This window comes from Erythrolamprus reginae, chromosome 10 (assembly GCF_031021105.1).
Source record: "Erythrolamprus reginae isolate rEryReg1 chromosome 10, rEryReg1.hap1, whole genome shotgun sequence".
In the NCBI taxonomy this organism is placed as follows: Eukaryota; Metazoa; Chordata; class Lepidosauria; order Squamata; family Dipsadidae; genus Erythrolamprus; species Erythrolamprus reginae.
In genome coordinates, this window is record NC_091959.1 from 1,702,846 (window position 1) to 1,722,312 (window position 19,467).

General features: G+C 43.6%; 2 protein-coding genes across 2 annotated transcripts in view; one reads left to right on the forward strand and one right to left on the reverse strand.

Annotated features, from left to right (window-relative positions):
- Positions 1 to 3,116, reverse strand: part of ENTREP2 (endosomal transmembrane epsin interactor 2) — a 29,882-nt gene extending 26,766 nt beyond the window's left edge. The window contains exon 1 of the mRNA XM_070762022.1: positions 3,006 to 3,116. Within this exon, the coding sequence (XP_070618123.1) occupies positions 3,006 to 3,104 (99 nt within the window). The 5' untranslated portion in view covers positions 3,105 to 3,116. The remainder of the gene's footprint in view (positions 1 to 3,005) is intronic.
- Positions 1 to 19,467, forward strand: part of MTMR10 (myotubularin related protein 10) — a 780,230-nt gene that overhangs the window by 189,085 nt on the left and 571,678 nt on the right. The window lies entirely within an intron of this gene.

Below are 19,467 nucleotides of genomic sequence, written 5' to 3' on the forward strand. Positions count from 1 at the left end.
TTGGCAGACCCCAGGGGAAGAGCCTTCCCTGTGGCGGCCCCGGCCCTCTGGAACCAACTCCCCCCAGAGATTAGAACTGCCCCCACCCTCCCTGTCTTTCGTAAATTACTCAAGACTCACTTATACCGCCAGTCATGGGGGAGTTGAGACACCTTTCCCCCAGGCTTTTTTATACTTTGTTTTATGTTTGGTATGAATGTGCTGTTTGCTTTTTAAAATAATGATAGGGTTTTATATGTTTTTTAATATTAGATTTATTCCACTACTATATTGTTTTTATTACTGTTGTGAGCTGCCCCGAGTCTTCATACAAATCTAATAAAATAAATAAATAAATAAATAAATAAATGTATATAAATTTAATAAAAATAAAAAACCCATACCAACCGTTATCTAAATGCACACTCACACCACCACCCCGCACAAATCACCTCAGTGGCCAAAACTCTCATCACCAGAACCAAACGCTTAGCTGACCATGAGCACTTAAAAACTGAATTGAACAAACTCAAAGATGTACTAATTTCTAATGGATTCAAAGAGAAAACAATAACAAACCTAATCAAAAAAGAGACACCCCCCAAAAAACAAGATCAAGAACAGGACAATGGCACCACCATCCTTCCTTACATCAAAGGCACCACGGATAAAATTAGTAAAATTCTGCACAAACATAACATCAAAAGTTCATTTTGCACTAACCAAAAAATATCTAATATCCTAAGGAGCCCCAAAGATAAAATCCAATTGGAATACCAAGGAATCTATGAAATCCCTTGCAAAACATGTGCAGCCACATACATTGGACAAACTAACCGAAGAGTGAGCCAACGCATAGCAGAACATGTGAATGCAGTCAAAAAAGAAGAAAAGACCTCCTCCCTTGTCCAGCACATTAAAAAAACAGGGCACGAAATTGACTTTGAAAAAACTAAATTACTCCACAAAACAGAGAATTTATATAGAAGAATTTCTCTAGAAGCTATAGAAATTGAGAGGAGACCCCTTTGCATAAATAAAAGAGATGACACCTCCCGCCTGCCAGAGATTTGGAAACCAGCCTTAAACAAAAAAAACACTTCATAATAATCAGCATGTCAATCCTTCTAATAATTATGATTTTAGAATTTTATATTTGGAAATCAGCCTTAAACAAAACACTTCATAAAAATCTCCATGTCATTCCTTCTAATAACTATGATTACACCAACCAATCAGATCACTGAAACATAATCACCCAATCTATTTGCTACATTCAAAACAAATCTCCACCCCCACACTATATACTAGGAAGAAATGACAGTTGCTAACATTCCATTTACAACAACACAAAGATTGGAACTTCAGCCTGATGATGGTGAATGTGATTTCGCCGAAACGTCGCATAGACATTCAAAACATTACACAGGGCAAAACCCGAACTCAGAACAATCTACATTTAATAAAAAATATATATATTTAAAAAAACGAAGGAAGTCAATTCAGGAGGCATGGAAACAAAAGAAAGGAGCCATGCGTCTAAACATTACAGAGGTTCTGTCGTATTCTACATGTTCTCCGAAATTGGGACGTCCAATTACAAAGCCCAAAATGGACACTGAGGCTTGGGAGGAACTGCACCCAATGCCAAACCAACATGAAAAAACAGGATGTTATTAAACCCTTCGTGTTAACGAGAGCATTCTGTGAAATGCCTCCTTCCATACCATGAAGCAATCGAGGGCTGCAATATAAATGCGTCCGTGTGATAGGTATCTTTCATTAGTATGGCCCTGTTATCTGGGGAAATGAAAGTCAATTGCTCTGAGAACAGCCTCAAAAAGAACAAATAAGGTCGAAGGATAGAAACTGGCCCGGAATGTCCACCCTCCACAGAATAAAGGGGGGGGAAATCATAATTTGAAGATTAAACTCAATCATAAACGGAAGCCCGCTTGCAAATTAATTTGGCAGCCTCCCTCTCTCCCTCCCCTCTCCTCTGCTGAGTTCCAGATAAATCAGAATTGAAAATTTGAATTGACAGCACTGGTGAGACCACATTTGGAATAATACTGTGTCCAGTTCTGGAGACCTCACCTACAAAAAGATATTGACAAAATTGAACGGGTCCAAGGGCTACAAGAATGGTGGAAGGTCTTAAGCATAAAACTGATCAGGAAAGACTTCATGAACTCAATCTGTCTAGTCGGGAGGACAGAAGGAAAAGGGGGGACATGATCGAAACATTTAAATATGTTAAAGGGTTAAAAAAGGTCCAGGAGGGAAGTGTTTTTAATAGGAAAGTGAACACAAGAACAAGGGGACACAATCTGAAGTTAGTTGGGGGAAAGATCAAAAGCAACATGAGAAAATATTATTTTACTGAAATATTATTTTACAGCAGGATAAGACCTCATGGTCCATCTACTCTGCTCTATTTTATCTTACAATGGATATATGTTTATCCCAGGTATGTTTAAATTCAGTGACTGTGGATTTACCAACCACGTCTGCTGGAAGTTTGTTCCAAGGATCTACTGCTCTTTCAGTCAAATAATATTTTCTCAGGTTGCTTCTGATCTTTCCCCCAACTAACCTCAGATTGTGCCCCCTTGTTCTTGGGTTCACTTTCCTATTAAAAACACTTCCCTCCAGGACCTTATTCACTCGTGCATCCAGGATAGTGCACAGGTGTGCTTTTTCGGGACCTCTAGCATCCCTGTGCTAGAGCAATGTTTCCAAGCTAACACCCTTCAGGTATCCTGGGATTTCAATGTCCACATTGAAGGTCATCTGGGGGCTGATGTCGTAACCCTTCTGAAGGAAGCCAGATTAACCTCTACGTTCTGACAGCGAGTGACCAAAGAGGAATTTGCAGGCTCGCATTTTGACCTCTGAAACGTGAACGAGTTCGAATTCCCACTGGAAAGGCAGCATGTGCTTTTAGCATGTTTTACTTCGGAACAAATCAGCAGTATGCAAAAAAATAAATAAATAAAAGGAGAGATGATTTGGATTACACTCACCAACTGACACCCTTCTAGGGAGTTCACTAGTTGAGCGTTTTGACAGGAGAGGATGGAGCCGGCTAAATTCAGCATCACACAGACGGCTGACAGCAGCATGAAAAAGGTTATCTGAGGAAGAAAAAGAAGAAGAAAAACTGGATTATTATCTCATATTGCAATGATGACCAAGAGCTAAGTTAGTCGCCTGGGAGGGGTGATTTTCATGAGGTAGCAGAGGCAGCCTCAAAGAATTCTTGTGAGGGGTTCAAGGCTATTCTAGGGCAATACACCTGGGAGGAAGCGGAAGGAGGACTGGCCACGCTGGCACAATCTGAGTGGGCAACGTGACAAGTTTGGGGGTGGAGGACATAAGAACATAAGAACCTAAGAAGAGCCCTGCTGAATCAGGCCAAAGCCCATCGAGTCCAGCATTCTGTGTCATAAAGTGGCTCACCAATTTTCCATGGGGATCTTGAGCAGAAAGAGAAGGCAAGACCCTCCCTTTCCCTTGACCCCCAACAAATGGGACCGAAGGGAATCCTACCTGACTCGACCAATGTAGAGGCGGCACATGGACATCCATTTTAATAACCACCTATGATACACATGGCATCCATGAATCTGTCTAATCCTGCCTTGAAGCTCTCCAGGCTGACAGCTGTCATGACCTCTTCTGGAAGTGAATCCCATAAACCAGGCACCCTCCAAGTGAAGAAATATTTCCCTTTATTGGTCCTCGCTTTCTTACCTGTGAGCTTTAGGGAGAGCCCCCTCGTCCTAGTATTGTGTAATAAAGAAAATAATTTTTCTCTATCCACCTTTTCTATCCCATGCGTGATTTTATACACTTCGATATGGATAAAATTGAACGGGTCCAAAGACGGGCTACAAGAATGTTGGAAGGTCTTAAGCATAAAACCTATCAGGAAAGACTTCATGAACTCCATATGTCTAGTCTGGAGGACAGAAGGAAAAGGGGGGACATGATAGAAACATTTAAATGTGTTAAAGCGTTAAATAAGGTTCAGGAGGGAATTGTTTTTAATAGGAAAGTGAACCCAAGAACAAGGGGACACAATTTAAGGTTAGTTGGGGGAAAGATCAAAAGCAACATGAGAAAATGTTATTTTACTGAAAGAGTAGTAGATGCTTGGAACAAACTTCCAGCAGACGTGGTTGGTCAATCCACAGGAACTGAATTGAAACCTGCCTGGGATAAACATAGATCCATCCTAAGATAAAATACAGGAAATAGTATAAGGGCAGACTAAATGGACCAGGAGGTCTTTTTCTGCCATCAATCTTCTATGTTTCTATGATCAAGTCCCCCCTTAAACTCAGTCTTTCAAGGCTGAAGAGACCAAGGTGTTGCAACCTGGTTTCATAAGGGAGGGGCTCCATTTCCCTGATCATTCTTATTGCCCTTTTTTGCACCTTTTCCATATCCAGACAAGGGATGTGAACTTTCAACTGGGTGATGCTGTGGTTAGCTCTGGCCCAGCTCCTGCCCTAAGGAATGTGCAGGTGGATGTGGGGGAAACATCCACATGCCGCAGGCCTGTTTTGCTCCCAGTAGAATCTGCCGACGAAGCCTCCTCTGACCAAGGAAGCGTGAGTGACAGGGAAGAGGGGAGTTTGGCAGAAAGCCCAGGAGGAGATCAATCATCTGTATCATCCCTGGATTCTGAACAAGAATTAATGACACATCCACGCATGCGTAGAGTGATGCATAGGAGACAAGAACTGAAGGATTATTACAAGAGAAAATGAGGCCACCTTTGTTTGGGTGGGGCTGCTATATTTAGTGCTACAGATAAAAGTGCAGCCTGGTGTGTTAGCCTCATGGCAGTTTATCTGATTCATTGTTTCGTCAAGATCGCGGTTTTTGTGCTGTTCAAGATTTTGTGTGGACTCTCTGGACTTTAGAATTGGACTCAATTTCCCAGTTATCGGGTGAGCAATTGGACTGCATTTAACCTGTGCCTTGTGTGTACCAGAAAATCCCTTTGACATTTAAAAAGGGAGCTGTTTCTGTTTTTCTGTTTATAAAAACTGTTGGGTTTTCCTTTTATCGTGTGGTGTGTGTCTTCCTGGACTAATTACCCTGTAATTACGGACGGTTGAGACACGCGGGCAGAACAGGTGGGAAGCTCAAATCCAGGTTCCCCAGTGTTGGTGCCAGGATGGTTTCAGAAATAAATTGGAACTTTAAGGAGCACTTTGACTCGGACTCAGATTTAATTCGGATGCTACCTGGTACCTTAACAATGAGCCTACTTTTGCAGTCCCCCCCCCCAATACTATTATCTGATTCCCCTCCCTGCTGGCACTGGAAATGGAGAACGGCAACTTGAGATGCCAGCCACCTTTTCCAACCAGCTCCGTTCCCTTAAGTAAGCGATCAAAAGCTGCCTGAGAGCCCACTTCAAGTACTTAAAATGGATGGGGTCTGCTTTCCCAAGAGAACCTGGTTTAATTTAGAACATTGCTTCTAATCAGAGGAATGCAGGAGCAACATTTGCTTAAGTTCCTGGGTTGCTAATATAGCAGCCTCGGGAATAGTTGAGAATGCAAAGAGAATCCTTCCACAGCTCCATCACTCGGGTTCCAGCTGCTACGTCTTTATTTAGAAAGAATCACTTTATTTGGACCCACTGGATCTATCAACACTCTTCACTGAGCCAATCAGCGAGGGGTAGTGAGTTCTAGTCCCACTACTTTAGGCATAGAAACATAGAAACATAGAAGACTGACGGCAGAAAAAGACCTCATGGTCCATCTCGTCTGCCCTTATACTGTTTCCTATATTTTATCTTACAATGGATCTATGTTTATCCCAGGCATGTTTAAATTCAGTTACTGTGGATTTACCTACCACATCTGCTGGAAGTTTGTTCCAAGGATCTACCGTGTTTCCCCGATAGTAAGACAGTGTCTTACTATCTTTTTACCCGCAAAAGCCCCACTAGGTCTTACTTTCGGGGTATGTCTTACATACCCCCCCCCTGCCGTTTCCCGCCTCCACTAACCAAATTGACAGGGTGAAGTCGGGAAGACCCAGGGAGGCCGCCCAGCAGCTGATCTGCTCGGTTCTCTCCGCTTTGACGGCGCTGGTCCGCTCGCTCGTTCCCGCAACCGACCCGCTTCCCCGACACGCGTCTGGAGGGGAGGAGCCGCTCTGCGCAGTTGGGCAGCCCCACCTGCCTGCCGGAAAGGAGGCGGGCGAAGGAGGGCGCAGCTCCGGCTGCCCGCTCGGCTCGCTTCTACAACTTCGGACCAGCGCCGTCCTTCGCCTCGCATTTCCGGGTTGGCGAGCCTGGATTGTTTTTCCTGCGAGCGCTGGTCCCCGCTAAGCGAAGGCTTAGCGGGGACCAGCGCTCGCAGGAAAAACAATCCAGGCTCGCCAACCCGGAAATGTGGGTCGGTTGCGGGGACGAGCGAGCGGACCAGCGCCGTCAAAGCGGAGGGAACCGCCACCAGGGCGCTGCGAACTGCTCCCTCGCTTTTAGTACCGTGTTTCCCCGAAAGTAAGACATATGTCTTACTTTCGGGGTATGGCTTATATAAGCCGACCCCCCTGAAACCCCCCATATGTCTTACAATCGGGGGGGTCTTACTATCGGGGAAACACGGTACTACTCTTTCAGTCAAATTATATTTTCTCACGTTGCTTCTGATCTTTCCCCCAACTAACTTCAGATTGTGTCCCCTTGTTCTTGTGTTCACTTTCCTATTAAAAACACTTCCCTCCTGTACCTTATTTAACCCTTTAACATATTTAAATGTTTCGATCATGTCCCCCTTTCCCTTCTGTCCTCCAGACTCTACAGTCTGGAAAGTCAATGGGTGACTTTGATCCAATCACTCCATCTCATCCTTACTAAATCTGCACTTCTAATCTACTACTTTTTCTCACCATTCCTATCATCCTTTTCCTCCCACTTAGGACTGTATGACTGTAACTTGTTTCTTGTATCCTAAGAGTTTTATTAATATTGATTGTTTCCTCATTGCTTATTTGACCCCTGTGACAATCATTAAGTGTTGTACCACATGATTCTTGACAAATGTCTCTTTTTCTTTTATGTACACTGAGAGCATCTGCACCAAAGACAAATCCCTTGTGTGTCCAATCACACGTGGCCAATAAAGAATTGTATTCTATTCCATTCCATTCCATTCTATTCTATTCTATTCACCCCAATGCACCTTGCAGAATTGTGGTGGAGAAACAGCAGGAGGTAGGTTCCCTGCCTTGAGTTACTAATCAAGTTACTAATCCTATTAGTGTCTTCTTGCACTTCTTTGCAAAATTTCTGCACTGCCGGGCATTCCCAAAACATATGCATAAACCCCCCTTATGTTGACATCCGTGCCAATTAATTCTTAGGAGTTCTTGTTTGATGGCCTCCTTCTTCATATCCGTGCCATAGTTTGGCCAAGTCGCTGCAACGTGATGGAGCAGGTGTGTTTTATCCACCACACGGGACCACCACTCCGCAGTCTGCATTGGTTGCCGATCAGTTTCCGGTCACAATTCAAAGTGTTGGTTATGACCTATAAAGCCCTTCATGGCACCGGACCAGATTATCTCAGGGACCGCCTCCTGCTGCACGAATCCCAGCGACCAGTAAGGTCCCACAGAGTGGGTCTTCTCCTGGTCTCGTCAACTAAACAATGCCGCTTGGCAGGACCCAGGGGAAGGGCCTTCTCTGTGGCGGCCCCAGCCCTCTGGAACCAACTCCCCCCAGAGATTAGAATTGCCCCCACCCTCCTTGCCTTTCGTAAGCTCCTTAAAACCCACCTCTGCCGCCAGGCATGGGGGAATTGAGATACTCTTTCCCCCTAGGCCTTTACAATTTTATGCATGGTATGTATGTATGTATGTTTGGTTTTTACTTTAATGGGTTTTTAATCGTTTTTAGTATTGGATTATTATTGTACGCTGTCTTATTATTGCTGTTAGCCGCCCCGAGTCTCCGGAGAGGGGCGGCATACAAATCCAATAAATAAAGAAAAAAATAAACAAACTCCACCTGCAGAAGTAGATAGTGCTGGGGAATGTCTCCCACCGCAAAATAAATTACACACTCCGCAGGCCATTAGAGGCAGCCGGTTCCCTGATCATAGCTAAGACGGGCGTCATCTGCGTTTCAATCACTTCATCTTGAGTAACAAATCAAGGGGAACTGATGTCAGCCTGCCACTCCTTATCCACAGGAGTGGAACCACATGGTTAGACGTTTGTCCCCAGAAACAATCAATGTCGAAACATCTGTTGTTCAAATAGCGTTCTCAATGACACAACCTGCCTTCTCCACCGTACGGTCTTCATGTCTGCCTTCCTGGTTAAATAGGACAGGTAGGACAGCTTACAAGCTGGAAATTGCTGGGAACATTGTTAGCACCTGGTTAGGACTGGAAAGAAACTTATTCAGAGCAAGTTAGAGCAATGAAAAAAAAAAACCTGCAAAGACTTTGGGCTTGGAAAACTTTCTTCCCAGAGAGAAGCCGTGAAAGAGCCTGCAAGGTGAGAGCTGGGAAGATCGTTAGCAGCTACATTCAGAGTATAAGATGCACCCAAATTATCCGCTTCTGTTAGGGAGGAAAAAGGTTGCGTCTTATACTCCAAAAAATACGGTACAGTGATACCTTGTCTTACAAACTTAACTGGTTCCAGGATGAGGTTCTTAAGGTGAAAAGTTTGTAAGACGAAACAATGTTTCCCATAGGAATCAATGGAAAAGCAATGAATGCATGCAAGCCCCAAATCCACCCCTTTTGCCAGCCGAAGCGCCCGTTTTTGCACTGCTGGGATAACACTGAGGTTCCCCTCCATAGGAAACCCCACCTCTGGACTTCCATGTTTTTGTGATGCTGCAGGGAAATCCCAGCAGGGGAATCCCAGCAGCGCAAAAACGGGCGCTTCGCTGGCAACGGAAGTCCAGAGGTGGGGTTTCCCAGCGAAGGGAGCATCAGTGAAATCGCAGCATCGCAAAAACACCAAAGTCCTCGAAACCCCACCTCCGGACCTCTGTGTTTTTGCGATGCTGCGATTTCACTGAGGCTCCCCTTGCTGGGAAACCCCACCTCTGGACTTCCATTGCCAGTGAAGCTCCCGTTTTTGTGCTGCTGGGATTCCCCTGCAGCATCAAAAAAACACGGAAGTCCGGAGGTGGGGTTTCCCATGGAGGGGAGCCTCAGGGGAATCCCAGCAGCACAAAAACAGGTGCTTCGCTGGCAACGGAAGTCCGGAGGTGGTGCATCCCAGCGGCGGCGGCGGTGGGTTTGTAAGGTGAAAATAGTTTGTAAGAAGAGGCAAAAAAATCTTAAATCCCAGGTTTGTATCTCGAAAAGTTTGTATGACGAGGCGTTTGTAAGACGAGGTATCACTGTACATCTATTTTTCTTCCCTTCTGAAATCTTGCAGCTCCCCCCCCCCCCCCCCGGTTTGGTCTTCTAAGGCCCTTTTTGTCTCATTCTTGGCCAGCTTCCAAATGGCCCAGACAATAGCAGTGTCAGCCCTGTAACTGTTCAGCATTCCCTTGGCTCCCGGTATTTCCCTTATCCTTTTGACTGTGGCTTGAGCTTATTATCTGCTCTCCGCTCTCCGTATCTCGATGCCTCGACACTCACACACACACACACACAAAAGCCTGCAAAACAGAGCGCTAGGCAGCCAAGTCATCTCGGTGTGCAATTAAACGTTTGTCGTCTTTGGGTTGTGCGGGAGCATCCTGGGCCGGATGAAATGAAATCACCTTCTTGTGTCGCTTTCTGAATCCTTGATCAGCAATTAGCTTTCTCCTTCCTTGTCGACGTCTCTCGTTGCTTAAGCGAAAGGGTTTGAGCTGTTCATTTATTTTGTGCCGCTTACAAACCCTACCTAATCGTTAGTGTCTCGGGGCAGCCTGCAAACGCTTGGAAGATGCCACATAAAAACCAAAAGAGATAATAAACAAAAGAATGACAACATTGTGTAGGCAACGCAGTGGTTCGTAAGCCCCACCATCCTTAGGATGGGCCAGGCTCTGCAATGTGACATTGGGTCGACTCCGTGTCCTTCTCTATCATAATTGCAGCCCACATAATTTTCTCTCTCTCCCACAAATTGCATCGGGCAAATTGTCTTTGTTAATTTCTGCCTCCCTGCTGGGTGTGACTTTCTCTGAATTTCTCTGAGGTTTTAGAAGACGGACTTCTGCGGAACTGAGAGAATCCCTCAGCTGCTCAGGTTCTTATCACCGACCCAATTCAATGGTAGGCCTGGCTGCTTTTTCAAGACCACCCAATCTGGAAGTTGGTTTGGGCACAGGTGGATTTGCTCTGTTTGTGGGGGGGAGGGGCTCATAGGATGTGCAGCTACTGAGGTGTGCAGCACGTCAGCAAAGAAATGTCTTTGTGGGAAGATCATTTCTCTCACTTAGATAATGGATGAAGTAATGCAACACCACTATTCTTTGAGACGAACCTATGTAGACTGTGGTTTTAAGAATGATTTAGTTTCTGAAGAAGAAGGAAGGAGGAAGGAAAGAGAGATGAGGAGGAAGGAGGGATGGGGAAGAAGAGGAAGAGGAGGGGAAAGGAAGGAAGGAAGAGGAGAAGAAGAAGGAAAGAGAAGGAAGGCAGAAAGGAAGAAAGGAGGAGGAAGGAGGGATGAGGAGAAAGAAGGAAGAGGAGGAAGGAAGAAGAGGAGGAAGAGGAGAAGGAGGAAGGAGGAGGAGGAAGGTGGAAAGAGGAAGGAAGAAGGAGGGAGGAGAAAGGAGGGAGGAGAAGGAAGAGGAGGAAGGAAGAAGAGGAGGAAGAGAAGAAGAAGAAGGAAGAGGAAGGAGGAAGGAGGGAAGAGGAGGAGGAGGAAGAAGAAGAAGAAGGAAAAAGAGAAGGAGGAGAGGGGAGAAGGAGGAGAAAAGGAAGAGGAGGGTGAAGAAGCATCCAGTTATCTGAGGGTTAAGTAGCAACCGCAATCGAAACCTCCATTTTGACTTTCTCGACTCCTCCTGAGCAGAAGAGCGAAAAGGAGCCTGCGCATCCACACTGAATTGAAATCCACGCCATTTAAAGCTCGTGAAGTTGGGAAGCATCACCCTCGAAATACGGATGCTTTTTCTCGGTGGAGTTTGGCAGAAGGCCGGTCTAAATGTCTCTGCGTTGCTCTTACTACCTCTTCGGTTATTTACTAGATGTTCCTCTTGACTCTCCTCCAAGGAGTTGGAAGGGAGCGCACGTACTTTTCCTTCCCTCTCTGCTTACATTCGCTGCACAGCAGCCCCACGAGGTGGATTAAGCTGATGGAGAGTAATTAAGTTAGCCGCAGCCGAGAGTAGCCATAAATCCCATCTTCTGCAGTCTAAATCAGACCCTCCAATTCAGCCTTTGCCAACCTTGGCAAGATTCAAAAGGTGGACTTCAGCTCCCAGAATTCTCAGTGAATATTATATTGCTGGTGGTGGAATGCTGGGAGTTGAAGTCCATGGCCCTGGAAATTGTCACGGGTAGAGAATTCTGCTTTAATTTAACCCTCCTCTCTCCGGATATATATATAAATGCAGAGGAATGCAGAAGGACTAGACAAGAGATTAGAATATATTGTGGCAATTTAATGAACCAGATAAATGACTACGACACGTTTGTAGAAAACAATCGTTTTCCCTTCAGCGCAAAATATCTTCAGTCTTCTAGATACAGGAACTTTACATCAGCTATATTCAGTTTACGGTACATACAAGTAGATACTCAACCAATCCAGGTTACAAGTAGATGCTAAACCAATCCAGGTTTCTTCAGATCACTATAACTACTCTACTCAATATTTAACTCACACTGAAACTGCTCCAGCCAGCCAACTAAAATCCACCACCACCAACAACAACAGTAGACAACAACCAACAACAACAGACAATCATGGTGAAGTTGATTTGCGTCTTATAATGCCCTGGTCCAATCAGATTGCAGTTCACACCCAATGACTCAACATGAGCATGCTTGCATTCTACCTTTCACCTTATATGGTACTACAATGAAATATCGCCCAGGATCACTAAGCTTGACATTCTCAACTATTGGTTTTGTTAGGACTACAATTGTATTTTATATTTTATATTATTACCCTGAGTCCCATTGGGATTGGGCAGCATAGAAGTCAAATTACAGAAAGACCTGGACAGACTAACACAGTGGGCCCACACCAACAAAATGATGTTCAACATCGACAAGAGCAAAGTCCTTCACCTAGGTAAAAAAAAACCTGGACACACATACAACCTCGGAGAAACCCCTCTCAGCAATAGCGACGGCGAAAGAGTCCTCGGAGTCTTGGTGGATAATCAACTAAACATGAACCAACAATGTGCAGCAGCAGCTAAAAAAGCCAACACCATCCTAAGATGCATCCACAGGGGAATACACTCCAAGACCAGGGAAGTCTTAATACCACTCTACTGCGCCCTGTTCAGACCACACCTGGAGTACTGTGTTCAGTTCTGGTCACCACACTTCAAAAAAGACATTGAAACTCTGGAGAAGGTGCAGAAAAGAGCAACCAAAATGATCAGGGGCCTAGAAACCAAGACTTACGAAGGGAGACTGAGGGAACTGGGCATGGATAGCCTAGAGAAAAGGGGGGCCAGAGCAGACATGATAGCAGTCTACAGGTATACGAGGGGTTGCCACAGAGAGGAGGGGATCACTTTATTCTCCAGGGCACTGGAGGGCTGGACGAGGAACAAGGGCTGGAAGCTGACCAAAGAGAGATTCAACCTGGAAATAAGGAAGAACTTCCTGACGGTCAGAACGATCAACCAGTGGAACCACCTACCAGCGGACGTTGTGAACTCCAATACTCTGGACATTTTTAAGAGGAAATTGGACTGCCATTTGGCTGGGATGCTATAGGGTTCCTGGTTAGGCAGGGGGTTGGACTTGATGACCCGCATGGTCCCTTCCAACTCTATCAATCAATCAATCAACAAACAAGGACCAGGAGATATTTTTCTGTCGTCAATCTTCTATGTTTGTATGTGTAGACCAGGGGCCACCAACCTTGGCAACCTGGCTGAGGAATTATGGGAGTTGAAGTCCACAAGTCTTAAAGTTGCCATAGTTGGGGATCTCTGGTGTCACAGACCATCGGTGTTAACTAACGACAACGGAGCGAAAGCAAAATCCTCTTGTGAGATTACACAAGCCTTTCCCCCTCTTGAGACTCAACGCTATTTGTCTCATATTTTCCATCACCAGCTCGTTGCTGGTAGGAAGCTACACCTCCCTGAGCAAAACACTAATCCGTTCCCCTTTGTAAATCAATCAATCAATCCTGTATTCCAGCTATCTGTCACACGCAGGGCGGGATTAGCACCAATTCATTACCAAACAATAACAACGCCAATTATTTATTTATGGTGAGGTCAGGGGTCAATTGCATTGAAGAAAAAGAACACAAGATTTATTTTTTTTTCTTAAAAAAATTCCCAGAAAAATCTGGTTGGGGAAACAAGGTACTGAAAGATGAAAGGGGATGAGTAAATAGGAGAGAAAGAAAAGAAAGAAAAAAGAGGAAAGAGAGATAGAATAAAAAGGGAAATATAACAGAGTGCTTTTTATCTTAGCTTCTTTTTTTACTTTTGAATAACTTAGATCAACATAGCAAAGGACTTAAATACACACAATCTTGAAGTAATGTATTGATATATTTTGACTCACTGTAATTTTTTTTAACGTATTTTATACACTTAACTAACTGAAAAAATTCTGTTATACATAATTCTTGATATATTCTTGATATAATTAATATATTCTTAAGATTTTTATTAATATTGATTGTTTCCTCATTGTTTGTTGGACCCCTGTGACAATCCTTGTGTTGGACCTCCTGATTCCATTTTTATTTTATTTATTTTATTTATTTATTTTGTCCAATACACAATGAGGGTTTTAGTGGGTATATATCTATATACACATAGTAAAATACATGATGAAGGTTATAGAGGAGATACTCATAGTAAAATATATCTAAGAAAGAATAGAAAAGAAGATATAGTAATAGAACATATCAATGAAAGAATAGAAGAAGAGATAGAGGAATAGAAGAAAGGTATAGGAGATACAGGAGAGCAGTAGGACAGGGGACGGAAGGCACTCTAGGGCACTTGTATTCGCCCCTATTCTTGACATGATTATTTTCTTTTATGTCCACTGAGAGCATCTGCTCCAAAGACAAATTCCTTGTGTGTCCAATCACACTTGGCCAATAAAGAATTCTATTCTTATTTATTTATTTTATTTATTGATTGATTTATTTATTTTGTCCAATACACAATGAGAGTTTTAGTGGGTATATATCTATATACACATAGTAAAATACATGATGAAGTTTATAGAGGAGATACTCATAGTAAAATATATCAATGAAAGAATAGAAGAAGAGATATAGGAATAGAAGAAAGGTAGAGGAGATACAGGAGAGCAATAGGACAGGGGACGGAAGGCCCCCTGGTGCACTTGTACTCGCCCCTATTCTTGAAATGATTATTTTCTTTTATGTCCACTGAGAGCATCTGCTCCAAAGACAAATTCCTTGTGTGTCCAATCACACTTGGCCAATAAAAAATTCTATTCTATTCTAACTGTAGTGCAGAGCTGGTCCTTCAAAATTGCACGTCCTCTTAGGGGTCTGATTTTTACAGTGACCGGAGTTCTTGATGGATGATTGAATTCTACCCGCAGGTAAAAGCTTTGTGCTGACCCCTTCGCTGTTTGCCCTCTCTCTCCTCCCTCGTCCAATTCTCGCCCATCCGAATAAACAAATTCAAAACCAACAAAACCCAATGTTGTGCAAATATTCCTGCCCGATTTAAAACAAACAACACCTAAGCCCTCCCTGTGAAGTCCTCTCACTGTGTGTGTGTGTTTTTAAGCGAGTGCCATACATCATAAATGATAATTGCAAAACCAAATGAAATGCTTATTAACACCACCTAAACTCGGAGGAACAGCTGTACATGTTTGTAATTCATTGATGGGAAGAAAAAGTAATTTGCAAGCAGCATTAAGGAGGGGGGGAAAAGAGGTCCTTAGGGTAGATCTGCACTTCAAGGGAGACAGAGTTGCCTATGGATTAAAATTAGACCTTCAGAGAAGGAGGATCGTTGGAGAGACCAGGGCCAGCTGAAATGAGAAGAGCTAACCCAGCCAAGATATCGAGGTCGTATTTAATTAACAAAGACCACATAGTTTCCCTTCAAGCAAGCAATGTCATTTCTAGAGGTTAATACTAGTTTAGAAATCAACAACATCAGTTTTTTATATATATGAGGAGCTTGGTCATAATTTTTCAAAAGTGCTCTGGAATTTTTCAAAAGGGCCCTGGAATCTGTTTCTATGTTTCTTCAAGAACCATCTCTTTCAACCACAATGAGCCAAACCACTCACTTGGGATCAAACCAACTTTGATCACACTGCCATCTTGGTTACCATACCTTATAGGGCTATAGGGTGCGTTCCAAAAGTAATGCAATTATTTTTTTAAAAGTAATTTTTTGAACAGATTTGCACAAACACTTAAAATTGTTCAAAGTACTGTCCTTGGGCCTCTACACATTTTTTCCAGAGACTCTGCCATGACCAGTACGCACCCTGGAAGGCGTCTTTGGGGACCTCTCGCCAGGTCTTCATCACGGCTGTTTGGATCTCTTCAATGAACGAAAAATGTGCCTTGCCACAACGCACTACGAGTCCGCGAGTTCCTGGCCAAACACCAGATGCCAATGCTGCCCCACTCCCCCTATAGTCCTGATGTCACCCCTGCAGACTTCTTTTTGTTCCCAACCCTGAAAGGAACCCATTTTTCGTCCATAGAAGAGATCCAATCAGCTGTGATAAAGACCTTGCGAGAGGTCCCTGAAGATGCCTTCCATGGCACGTACCGGTTATGGCAGAGTCACTGGAAAAAATGTGTAGAGGCCCAAGGACAGTACTTTGAAGAATTTTAAGTGTTTGTGCAAATCTGTTCAATACATTACTTTAAAAAATTGCATCAGTTTGGGAACGCACCCGGACTACAAGAATGGTGGAAGGTCTTAAGCATAAAACGTATCAGGAAAAACTTAATGAACTCAATCTGTATAGTCTGGAGGACAGAAGGAAAAGCGGGGACATGATCGAAACATTTAAATATGTTAAAGGGTTAAATAAGGTTCAGGAGGGAAGTGTTTTTAATAGGAAAGTGAACACAAGAACAAGGGGACACAATCTGAAGTTAGTTGGGGGAAAGATCAAAAGCAACGTGAGAAAATATTATTTCACTGAAAGAGTAGTAGATCCTTGGAACAAACTTCCAGCAGACGTGGTTGGTAAATCCACAGTAACTGAATTTAAACATGCCTGGGATAAACATAGATCCATCCTAAGATAAAATACAGGAAATGGTATAAGGGCAGACTACATGGACCTTGAGGTCTTTTTCTGCCGTCAGTCTTCTGTGTTTCTATGTTTCTATGTTTCTATGTGTTTGTGGGAGATATTCTCTCCCTGAGAATTCATTTCCACAGACGTGGAAGCTTATACACAAGAATCTATCCAACCCTAAACTGGCACCAGATACAAGGATCAACGGAATTCAAGAGGGAAGGGACTTGTGTCATTTGTGGTGGTGTAAGGACTCCAGGTTGGTGACATGCTTCACTCCACCCGTCCCAGCTCTGCCTGCTACGAAAATTGCTCTTCCTCTACTCTCTGTGCACTGAAAGGTGAGTGAGCGAGACCTAAATATCGTAGCACTGCAGCTACCACCCACCAAGTGTGAAAAATGCAGTCCAGGCTGATTAAAGGGAGGGGTGGAAATGCTCCTTCACGCCCCACTAATTGCCTGCTGCTCTGGGTCTATTTTCTTCCACCAAGCAACGGTGCCAAAGCTCAGCCAGAAAACAAGCTGTTCTTTCTCCACCAAAATGGTACTGATGGCTGTTTTATGAATAAAATATGCCGCATGCAAGATTAATACGAAAATGGAGTTGCTGGTACCATCAGCAGAAAGCAGGTTTCAGAGCCCCCACCCACCCCAAGCGTTTATAGCTAAGAGGGGCTTCTGTTGCCATGCCTGAAGCCTCAACAAGGCTAAGTGGGCAGGGATGAAAGAGGGATTTTACTCCTTCATCCCGTAAGGGGGTCAAGTCTTTCACTTCGGATGCCTTTATTGTTTTTACAAATAACTCTAATTGGTGGACAGACTGTGTTTTTCTGAGTGTATGATGCACTAGAGCAGAGGTCTCCAAACATGGCCACTTTAAGAGTTGTGGACTTCAACTCCCAGAATTCTCCAGCCAGCTTTGAATTCTGGGAGTTGAAGTCCACAATTCTTAAAGTGGCCAGGTTTGGGGACCCTCGCACTGGACTATAAGATGCACAGTTTTTGGGGAGCAAAATGGGGGAAAGAATCGGCTCACCAGGTGTTCATCTGTCTAGCGTCCTTAGCCAGTACATTATTTTATCCCCTGGTAAGGGCTTTAAAAAACTTTATTCGGAGAGAGTAACAATGAAAGAGCTAAGCAGGGGATTGGACTAGAAGACCTCCAAGGTCCCTTCCAGCTCTGTTGTTGTTATTATTATTGTTGTTATGAATGTTTGGGATGCTGCAGTATTGTTTTGCATACCCACGAAAATTGGCAAAAAACATAGAAACATAGAAGTCTGACGGCAGAAAAAGACCTCATGGTCCATCTAGTCTGCCCTTATACTATTTCCTGTATTTTATCTTAGGATGGATATATGTTCATCCCAGGCATGTTTAAATTCAGTTACTGTGGATTTACCAACTACGACTGCTGGAAGTTTGTTCCAAGGATCTACGACTCTTTCAGTAAAATAATATTTTCTCATGTGGCTTTTGATCTTTCCCCCAACTAACTTCAGATTGTGCCCCCTTGTTCTTGTGTTCACTTTCCTATTAAAAACACTTCCCTCCTGGACCTTATTTAACCTTGTTTCTCCTTGAAAATGGTGACCTCTAAAACCTAAGTCAAGTTCTGCTAAACCAGGACTTTAATCCCTCCCACTCCTTGTAAGACACGCCAGCAAATTATGGCTCTCGGCTGCGCTAACTTCACCGGGTGATGGGATAAAATTAGAACGCATACACCGCCTTGAGAATTAGAAGCATCTAAATCTAGTTTCATCAATAGGGTGAGCACATACCTCCGGGCGTTTTCAAACCCGTGCCTTTGGAAAGAAAAATAAGCACACAAGAGCACACAGCAAATTCAAACTTAATATTAATCGCTCCATGCTTGACTGTACAAAATATGACTTTAGCAATCGAGTTGTCGAAGCGTGGAACTCATTACCGGACTCAGTAGTGTCAACCCCTAACCCCCAACATTTCTCCCTTAGACTATCCACGATTGACCTCTCCAGGTTCCTAAGAGGTCAGTAAGGGGTGTACATAAGTGCACCAATGTGCCTTTCGTCCCCTGTCCAACTGTCTTTCCTTTATCTTATATATCATATATATATTCTTCCTTTCATATATCTTCTCCTCTACTTTTATATCTTCTCTTTATATATAATACTTCATGTCTGTTCTCTTCAATATGTATTGTGTATTGGACAAAATAAATAAATAAATAAATAAAAATAAAGTTTAGAAATAATCTACTGGTTCCTGTTTGCTTTTCCAGATCCTCCAAGCGCCTCCTTCGCAGCCAAGTGTCAGTTTTGAGCAAATAGCTACCCAGAGACTTTGCTTGCTCAACAAGCAGAACTGGGATTAATTATTCAACAAAGGTTCCTGTCCATTCTGGATTAAGTCAAGGCTACTAAATGTTTTCTGAATTTTCAGAGCCAACTGGGTGTTAATAGCATGAAGACACAGCCTGGCTCTTGACCCTTTGCAGAGGGAATAAAGGAACGAGCGAGAGGAGAGGTGGGAAGCAGGACAGAAGGAACTCAAGACAATTGCACTCAAGAATTGAAAGGATTCCTTCTGAAGGAAACCTCATGTTCAAAGTCTTCTTCCTCCTATGAATGAATAGCTTTCATGTCAACCCACATCACACAATCCCCATCCACCCAGGGCCTTGGCAGAGGTGCCCCTTAATTCATTATAAGACCTTGGTAAGGCCACACGTGGAATCCCACATTCAGTTTTGGTCGCCACGGTGCAAAAGGACATTGAGACTCTAGAATAAGTGCTGCAATTGGCAAAAGCTCGTGTGCCATAGGCTCACCATCTCTGTTGTAGGGTCTACACAGAGGAGTAAGCTCTTACTCACCACAAGGGATAGGGGCCTTTTCCAAGAGACCACACCAATCAGTCCAGACAGCAGCACCTGAAATTAAACCAGAAAGAACAGCTGAGAAATATGGATTTCTCAAAACCAAGAAAAGAAGACGACAAATTGAGTCCAACTGTGTCGAAATCTGCCTGGCAATTTTTCTGTTCCGACAAGAAAACCTTTCTGGATTTTTTTTTTTAAAGTCTTATTTTCAG